Genomic DNA, 9,924 nt, shown 5'->3' on the forward strand with positions numbered 1-9,924 from the left:
AGAACATGTAAACGCTCATCTGGTGCAAATCTGAAACTCTTGTCCAGAGCCGTTATATTCTAAATGGACAGTGCAGATATGATGTCGATGCACATTCGCTAGTTAATGTTTTTTTTGCAAAATAACGTAAACTGTATTAGTAGGTAATATTTGTAGTTTTTTCTGTCTGTATCTACGATAGTTTCAATTGAAAAATAATCTACTACTACTATGAATCTATGATACGACACGATCATGGTACACAATAAGAAGTACATCGTTTGGCTCCGGAAATACTACTATACATGACTGACTGGTAACCATGGTCGTTTGTAACGAACACTTGTCACAAACACTTATCCAAACTTGATTACAAGCCGAAAGCTCCAATGTTTGTTCTTTCAGCAGCTTCCTGAGCTCTTTCATAAATAAGGCAAACGTCAATTGCAGGAAAATCCCACCAATATATGAGGCAAACATACCTCCAGTTTTTCCAACGATGGAACGTCAGGACAAGACTTCTGAGCACAAAAGAATTACGAGACTAGAAGCAGGTGGCATTGCCTTTAGGGGTATGTTTTGATGGTGGCCAACATTTTGAAAAATATATGTCTCTCCAACAACCCAATTTCATTTTTCTTGCCTCATGGGCAATCAAAGCCTTCACCAAAATGTTGGCTTGCGAAAACAGGACAGCATGCAGTTATGAGTTTGGGGCAGCAGATGGTACACAGAGGACCAGTTGCAAGTTACACCTGTTAGTCTGGAACAGCATGTGGATAGTCATACATCCTGATCAATCAATGTGCAGAAGAGGGGCGCTATTGATATGAGATCAAAATGGAGCACCGAAAAATTGTCCTAAAATTCCTTTTCAATCCTGACTATCCAATGTTCAACATAAAGAAGTCTTCTATGCTCCATCCATGTTGCTACTTCTTAGATTTCTGTGGTTTGAAAATGTTGTCCTTGTAGTATTTCAGCTCGGCGATGCTTTCTTTGATATCATCCATCGCCCTGTGGGTTTTTTCTTTTCTAGGAGTTTGTTTCCTTTCTGTACAGCGAAGTGTAAAGAAACAAGGTCAAGTCTCAGATTTATTTTGTATGAGTATTTTACATCACAAAATATCTGAAAGTTAAACATTCCTTGACATCTCAAAGTTAAATTATTCCTGTAAGGTGCTAGCAGAAGTCAAAGAGAAAGAGTGAGCCCGCAATGAACTTTGCCAAAAACAACAGAACTGTAACTGCTTGAGCCTCAGTAGTACCAGGAGTCTAGGATGCAAATTTTGATTCCGTGTAAACTCTAAACGGACAACTGTACCGATGCTTAAGTATCACAGCAATATCAAGAGTAACAAATTGCCATCAATTGGCTTTGTTAACTACTGAAATTTAATATTACTTAACCACCACCATTGTTTAATTACTTTATTCTCTTCTACAAATTAAACCAGAAATTACTCGAATGATTAAAAATAGAAGTAACCTGCAGACTGCAGAGGTAAGAACACTTGTTCCAACAATTGAAAGAAGATACACTAAATAGATTCATGGGATCGGACTAAATTGACTGGAATGCAAGGATAAGAAAAATCAACAGTGTCGAAAGTTAGATTACCTTTAGGGTACCAACGGATGCACAAAGCCATTATACTGCTCACATCAACAATTACGTGAGAGAAGATGGCTGCAAGCTGTGGCATATACTTCTGGCAACACAAAAATAGCAAACACAAATATCATCAAGGACTAAATAATAGATCAACTTTAAAATCCTCAGAACAATAGGCAGTACTGCTGCCTCGACTATAACAGAAACAAAAGCCAACTGTCATAGTGGCTAGTGACTAGCAGCAGAATTGGTGGTGCGGCCAGGCAATGATTGAATCATGAGATTGCTGACCTTTTTTTACTCTTGCCAAACAGAAAAAAAAAAACTTGTCTTCCAAAAGATGGATGAAAAAATCTGGTAACTAAAAATACCAGCAGGTGTCAAGATTTTGAACTATTCACCCTACTGGAGGGTACAGAAGTTATAACACGGCCTAATCTCTCTTTTTTACATCAATAAGACGGCCTAACCTTTTGTCATGAAGAAATGACTTCTTTCAAGAATACATAAAAGGTTTGCGCATAATTGAATTGATAGAAAACGAGCTACTCCCTCCGTCCATAATATGAGGCACGCGCGTATTTCTAGATCATCAATTTGATTAACAAAATATATTTTTTAACAAAAAGTACATCATTAGATTCATTGTCGAAATAACTATCTAATGATATAATGTTTTAATTATGTATTTTATATTTAGTTAGCTAAATTGACGATCTAGGAATACGTGCGTGCCTCGTATTATGGGATGGAGGGAAAAAAACAGAATGGGGAAAGACTGCTGATTGCTCACTGGAAAACATGTGTCTTTCCTCGAGAAAAGAAAAGAAAAGAATTTTTGCAAATAATTTCTTGCCGTGCTGACAAAATAGAACTCCCAGCTATTAACAGTATAATAATCATAAAGGGCATTTTTAACTAACCTTCAGAAAGAGTAAATCCACGTAAACAGAATTCCCAGCTATTAATGGAGTGCCTGAACCTACATGCCTCATGAGGAAATCTAACACCTGGAAATGGGCCAATGGAAACTTTTATTAGGAAAGAAAGCATTACTTTTGGCTACATTATTTTCTAGCAAAACACTGATATTTTTTTTACAATACACAAATGATTAAAAGCTGTATTGTGAATTGCTGAAGCTCTAACAGCAAGTACAATAATATGATGTAAGCAGGCTACAAGCATTTAGATATCATATTTTGGCTTAGTTGGAGGAGAGATAAGAAGAGAGAGAATAGAAGCGGGTTGTTAGTTAGTAGCCAGCTGCAGCACGTGCTCCTAGGTAGTATGTGGGATTGTAATGTGCAACTACTAATAAACTAGTACATGCTTATAGCCAACTATTATACATGCTAGCTATTGCACTAGCTATACATGACATGGCAACGGGTTATAGCCAACTCTTGGCTATACTATTGTTCTTGCTCTAACCTATTTCATAGATTAAAACATAAAAGTAGAGCCTGGGACCTAAGGGCCACTATAATCATACCGTCCTTTAGAGACTAGCATGCTCCCAACCACAAAAAAGGAGGTGCAAATGAACAAGAAAAAATCTGAATTGGTTTGAGAACATTGATACAAATCAATCCAACATATCATAAAATTTTAAAATCTAAATTCAGTCTATACAATAACTCAATGAGAAAAAGAACCTTCACTGGAAGGAAGATCAAAATAAAACTAAAACGTCTTATTCACTGAACTTTTTTTTTCTTTTGGTTTCTCTTAACATCCATCACCTATTTTCTTGAACAATACCGTAAAACAGAAATCTTTAATTTCCATCACCTGTTTTAGGTGGGAGCATCTAAAGGATGGTACCGGTGATATGCTTTTTTAGGGAAAAGAATTATATGTTGTCCTGAGACTACACTTAACCATGATTCCCAGGCCACCCCAGCTCAAGAAAATCAGGTTCAACTCAGAAAGATAGAAACGTAAGCTCTTGAATAGATCTAGTGCCTCATGAGGTCGAGCCAACGAATCAAACAATGACCATACTTGCAACATTTTCAGAACTCGGAATAGAGTTGCCAAAGCTCAGATCATTGTTTAGTTTTTCGCTGGACATTTGGTGACTAGAGAATATTAAAATGCTTAAAAACTATTATCACATCCCTCCCCTCTGGCACAACACTCGCTTTTAGAGCACAGCAATGAGGTACAGTTGACAGAACGAGGGTAGCATGCCGACAACGAGAGATCAGCATAAATGCAACAAAACTGCTTGAAAAATAAACTAGGAGGCTTTTAAAATGCAAGATAATGACAGGCCAAATGGATAAACAAAGTAGATTTTCTCCACCTGGATGGAGATCCACACAATATTTGAAATACACTTTCTCCCACTTCAAAAAGCAAAAACATACATGGATATACACATACATCATGCTATAACATGGAAACTTGCAAAATCTGGTGCAAAAGATATGATCATATGTCCTACAAAAAAAATGGTACAGTTTGAATAGTATACTGTTAGCTAGCTTGAACGATTTTTTCAAGATGAGAACCAGATTTTACAAGTGTATTTTCTTACATCATGATGTCCATCTATAAAAAATCAGCTTCTTTCACAACATTTTGAAGTGGGAAAAATTCATTTCAATTGTAGGGTGGATCTCCACCTGCGTGGATGTCATAACTTTTTAATGGATATTATGGTACGCTTGGCTAGGGAGGGAAGATACCTGTTTCTCTGCGTCATGCTCTGAAATCTCACTTTGCAGTACTCTCTCGGTCAATCCTAAATAAGTTCATGGGCAGATAGATTTATATGCAGATAAGAACACCCAAGGAAAGATTTTGTTGGAAACTGAAGACTATTTACCACTAGATGCATGATGAGTTTTGCACCATTCACCCATATTATCTAAGCAATCTTTGCTCTGGTTTATAACCAAGTCAGGACCCTGCAAAATTAGAAGAACAATTATGTCAAATGTTGAACTTCCAGATGAAATCATGACACGCAAGTTATTTGCCATTGGGACGAAGAACTATATGCTCTCACAAAAAAAAACGATATGCGTTCATTGACATGAGGAAGGAAAACTAGAGGATGCTTGGACATTGAATATGTTCCCTGTTACAGATATCACATTACACATGGATCATCAAAACTCCATTACCATTAAATTCAGGTGTGAACTGAAGGGTGGGTGTGGACTTATTGTGAAACACCATGAATACTATCTAGATTTGTTTCGGGAATCAAGCACTATCTATATTGATCAGGTCAAGATACGATATCACATTTATTGTCATAAGTACTTCTGAACTGTAGTTCATGCTACTAGGAACGTATATAGTAATAAGTTAACAATCTAGAGAAATCCTAAGTGATAACAAGAACACCATGGTATTGTACAAAACCTATGTAGAATGAACTAAGTACGTGATTTCGACACCAAACCTCTATTTGTTTTGTAAGTTTACCATCCGTTATAATGCAAGCGATCTCCAATATCCGATCTTTCGAAATATCCAAACCTACACAATTCAGTATGTGTGCCTGTTAGTCATTAAGCATAAAGCAAAACTAACAAAAAAGAGTAAAACCCAAAACTATATTGATGCAGTTATCCATCAAACAATTATGCTTAAAGAAGAATTCTAGAACACCAGGGAATTTCTATTGAAAGAGATTAAAAAATGGAAAAAATTCACAAGAGTGGTAACTATCATTAGATCAGATATCAAATATTTAGGGACGGGACTCTGGAACACAGCATTTCAAAGACGCAAGAATAGGAAAAACATATAATTGGGATTTCATGACTTCCTGAATCCAAAACCAAAAACGCACAACACAGGGATTTGTAGACATGTCTCTTTGGATGCTCGACTGAATTTTGCAGGAATTTGAAGAGGGAGAAAGTGCATACAAGACACAATGGACAATTTCCAAGAGGTCTAACCAGAAATCTATGGAACTGGGAAGTAGGAAATCAATCCACGGGATTTTGCTGCTCTCATTCCCTGATACAAAGGGCGTCCACAGAAAAAAAAAACCCTATGTATTAACATCCTCAAAAATTTCCTATCAAGTCCTTCAATCACAGGGGCTCTTACATATCATCGTTAAAGTTCCAGGGTAAGAAATACCCATACCCTTCCACTTTCTAGTAAAACGATTCGAGAGTTTTTTTTTCCTTCTCGAATACGCATAAGCATGTGCATAATTGCTTTACAGAAGAGAAACAGCCATAGAATGGCCAAAGTACATGGAGCGCCAGGCTGCGATGACCCAGAAAACACACAAAGCTAAGTCCTAAGAAAACAAAAATAAAGAAGACTAGACAGCACTGAGATCAGACTGGATATCTGGGGGCCTAGGGTGTTTGGGAAGGCATCTGAGCTTCTTAGCTCCTGCCCGCATCAGGAGAACCACCTGGGCCAAAAGGTTCCTATGAAGCACACGGCAATCTAGGGCTGCAGCCTGGAAAATGCAGTCATTACCATCCTCTCCAGATGCTCCACGGGTTGAGGGTGATCAGGGACCCTGCTTCTTTGATAGTTTGCCTAGAGGGTCAGCATGTTGTGTGGCTCCGTTGAACCAGCTAAGGAAGCTCTCTCCTGGTTGTGACACGAGATTTGACAAACTAAAGTGTGGTATCATGTCAAACCAAATTTGTCTTCAGAAGACGCACTCCACCAGCAAGTGTGAAATCGTCTCAGGCTCATGGTCGCCGAGCAGAAAAGCAACTGGGTGTGGCAGCCAAAATTTCAACTTACCATCTAAGTATGATAAGATAGCCAAACATATTAGACATAGCTTTCATTATCCTGCTTAAGAAGTTGTTACCAGTTACCATAGATGCCCACCTCGCTAGCAGTTTCTAAATAATTGGAGCTGCAGATTGTAAGTAACCGTGCCACAAAATTTACATCATCAGCACTCTGAACTATTTTTCATGGCTGCAGTTTTTAACACTTTCACTAAACTATGAACTGTGCAGAAAAAAGAAGTAATTGTTCCGATGAAGAATAAACTGACACAAATTGTTAAGAACAAACAAATAAATGAAGGTGCTACATCAAAACTGATTTCTCCCATCCCATGTACTGATATAACATAAAAACAAGCTGTGATAGTGAAAAAGTTACCAGTCATTTCCAAGTCTATCCACACCAACGGCATCCTGTAACCACCAGACGATGATGCAAGAGTTCCTTCATTATAGTTTACTACAGTTGTGTCGTTCTTCACACCTTTATCTGCAGAGTGAATGCAATACTTAACCCCATTAGAGACTAGCCGTGGGATTCAGAAATTTTATTGACATAATCATGTATAACTGAATCCCTCTCTCCAATAAACAAAAGGGTCTCTCATGCACATCCGAAGGGCTACATTTAAAGAAAAGGGGGGAACCATGTCATCCAGATTAATAATCTGATCATTCTGCCGGTAAACAGCTTGGGATGCAATCTACTAACACTGGGTAGGTGCCTGATTATCAACGAAATTAACTGCTTAGAAAGCATGTTTTCAATCTAGCCAGTAGCCAATAAATGTATTACAATATTCATGTCTGTGAAATGAAAGAAAATGGAATTATTGACCATCCGATACATAGTAAGTGAAATATAATGCTATATCCAGCTTGTACTGAATACATGGAGAACGTACAGATACAGAAACAGAGGTGTGCCAACAGTCCAACATAAAACCGAGTAAACAAAAACATGATCCCATGCTGCAAATATGTGTTAAGGACCATCAACAACACTCGGCTGAATTTTGATGTGCTTTTGTTCGAAACAAACACAATGGGTTCAATTCCTTTCCGCAATCTTAAGCATTAAAGTGGGAAAGAGTAGATGATGAAAGGAAAATGGCAGATAAAAGGTCAACAGAACACAGATTGTTGTTCACATTTGCAAGTATTGAAGATGCACAACAGGATGATGATATGGATATCATATCTCTAAACAACTTGAAGAACTCCTTAAAAATAGCCAGCCATTCAAAACGTGAAATGAAGACCCAGCAAATTGATTTCTTCACAAGGCTAAAACATCACATGTTCACAGAAGATGATGTGTATCCCTCTGTCTAGTTAGGCTGCCAACCTATTAGGCCTAGAACGCACTGCCTACAACTGTAAGTGAAACACATTTCATGACATCATCTTAGAATCACCACCCCAAAACATTAAAGTCAATAACCATAAACAAAACTGTAAGTATAGCAAGAAGATATTATCAAATCATAGCACAAAAATAAACGAGTTCTGTTCTTGGCGATTCGCAGCTTTGTTTTTTTTTTCATACGAATAAAAATAGTAGTCCAGTGAACCAGGCAAACTACAAAGAAGCAACTAGTTAAACTGACAATGCAGGGATAAATCATTAGTTACACAATCAATTCTTCATCCAGAACTAATGAGTGAACATTCATCTGATGTTATCCACTACTTTGGAGCTCCATCCTAGAAGAAATGTAGTACAAACCAGCTTTGTTGGCAGCAGTTTCTTCTATACTGGTAGATGTTTTGGTTACTTCTTCTTCTTCATCATCATCTTCACCATCTAAATTAAGAAGCGAGAACGCATTTGCAAGCTTACTCATTTCCCAATTTCCTGCTGCCTACTCTATCCAAGTACCTGTTGCTGCATCAACCAAGCACCAAACTTCTGGATTAAAAATGAGCACACATTGGTAACAATAAACGCAACAAACTAGTATAGTCATGGTTTTCATAATCCCGGCAAGAAAGCTAGTGTGCCTGCAAGGAAAATGGTAAGATTTTTAGAAAGAGAAAGTTAATCATTTACCTATCCGGTAGCCACACCTCTATTATTTGTCCCTCATAACACAAGGAATTATTGTTTATCATTGTTTTACTTTCTTTGGGTTGAACATTTGCTCTTTTTAGTTATAGTACTTATCCCCTTATGTCCTCCCAATTTCTCTCATTTACCCAATTTTTTCTTCCCCTTCTGGCCTGGTCGCACTCAACTGCTAGACTTGGTTTGACCCAAACCAGAACCCCAAGATGTTCGTTGGCCCAAACCTCCCTCTCCTCACAATCGGAGGAACAGACCGCCTGTTCACAGCAGAGGAGCTGATGGTGCCCCTTACACTGGCCACCGAGGCCCTTGGCTAAAATTGAGGTAAACAAGGATGGATTTCCCTCTTCACTTGCTTCACTATTGACTTGGATGGAGTGTGTCTCACCTTTTTCATTCAACAATCTAGGTTCCTGGTAGATTGCATAGCTATGGGGCTAGTATCACTAGGGATGTAGACCTGAAATTTTGCTAAAGTGGCAGCAAGCCAGCAACAGTTGGTAGTATCCAGATGTGGGACCTCAGAGCTCTTGTTGCGTTCTGGCAAGCAAAATTGATGGGCATCATACACTAATCGACTAGTGCCATAATAAGAGAATCGCCATTTCTGCATAGATGAACCAATGGTGAACTTTGGTGCACTTACTAAAAAATTAGTGTATTAATCCCATGATGTCATTTCCCCGGTATGTCTGCCGACTCTGCTTCAGTGCTCTGCTAAGCCAGTTCCCTATAGTATAATTCTCCCTATGAATCCAATAATTCTCTGAAATAAATTTGCAAGACCAAACCACAAGACACAGTCAAAGAACACAACGGGTCACTATTTTGATCATTTGTCCCTGTACTAGACATATCTCTACTGGATGTATTAGGATTGAACAAGATGATTGTTTGGCTTTCTAGCTCGACTTCAAATGGAGCCCGAGGGGGTTTTGGACAGTATTTACATATTCATAGTTCTCCCACCACGGGCGGACGACCAACTAGGGCAAGGTAGGTCGGCCGCCCTACCTTGATTTTTGCCCCAGTTACGAATTCGGGAAGATTAAGTAAAGGGTGGAATCCGTTCCTGCGGTGATGGGAGGAGAAACGGTCGGGAGCGAGAGAATCGAAGGGGAGATCAACCTGCGGTGGAGGCGCTCGCGCGACGAGGAAGACGAGCTAGGGGGCTGGGCGCTCGGCAACAGGATGGGGAGGGAGGGATGGCGGCGCTCGCGCGAGGAGGAAGCCCAAGTTGTAGTAACTCGCTCAACAAGAGTACTGCTTCCTCCGTCCCGTAACACGAGGCTATACCTGGGCAAACCCCGGCCGGGCCGGGTTCGGACCGGACTTCGTAGAAGGCCGACGGTTAAACCTGAAGTCTGAGTCCGGCCCGGCCTGAAACCCTGAAAATAGGCTATTTAATCATTAAAATAATTATTTTCAGAATAAATAAATGATTTTTATACCTATTTTTCCTAAAAAACATCCGTTTTAGTGATTTCGGGCTTTTTTCGGACTTTCGAGCCGGGCTTGGGACTGAA

The 9,924-nt window shown here is 39.0% G+C and overlaps 1 protein-coding gene across 2 annotated transcripts; it reads right to left on the minus strand.

Annotated features, from left to right (window-relative positions):
• Window positions 1–574: 574 nt before the first annotated feature.
• Window positions 575–9,682, minus strand: LOC100832260 (oligoribonuclease). 2 transcript variants are annotated; one of them, XM_003574903.4, is made up of 9 exons: window positions 9,527–9,682; window positions 8,060–8,218; window positions 6,710–6,820; window positions 5,016–5,092; window positions 4,431–4,512; window positions 4,291–4,346; window positions 2,518–2,604; window positions 1,601–1,691; window positions 575–1,033 (listed from the first exon to the last, which is right to left on the minus strand). In XM_003574903.4, the coding sequence occupies exons 2-9, from the start codon at window positions 8,175–8,177 to the stop codon at window positions 912–914; spliced, it is 744 nt and encodes a 247-aa protein (XP_003574951.1). In that variant the 5' UTR covers window positions 8,178–8,218; window positions 9,527–9,682; the 3' UTR covers window positions 575–911. The 2 variants fall into 2 exon arrangements, with proteins under 2 accessions (XP_003574951.1, XP_010235412.1); XM_010237110.3 differs by lacking the exon at window positions 9,527–9,682 and having other exon boundaries at window positions 8,060–9,470.
• Between the last annotated feature and the right edge of the window lie 242 nt (window positions 9,683–9,924).

Source organism: Brachypodium distachyon, chromosome 3 (assembly GCF_000005505.3).
Source record: "Brachypodium distachyon strain Bd21 chromosome 3, Brachypodium_distachyon_v3.0, whole genome shotgun sequence".
Taxonomy (NCBI): Eukaryota; Viridiplantae; Streptophyta; class Magnoliopsida; order Poales; family Poaceae; genus Brachypodium; species Brachypodium distachyon.

What these genes read in the sequence shown, in the direction of transcription:
- LOC100832260 (XM_003574903.4), bottom strand. Translation starts at nt 8,177, where the DNA reads ATGAGTAAGCTTGCAAATGCGTTCTCGCTTCTTAATTTAGATGGTGAA. An exon ending in GATAGACTTGGAAATGACTG is followed by an intron (nt 5,093 to 6,709) that starts GTAACTTTTTCA and finishes TGAATTGTGTAG; the next exon opens with GTTTGGATATTTCGAAAGAT. An exon ending in AACTTACAAAACAAATAGAG is followed by an intron (nt 4,513 to 5,015) that starts GTTTGGTGTCGA and finishes CTAATTTTGCAG; the next exon opens with GGTCCTGACTTGGTTATAAA.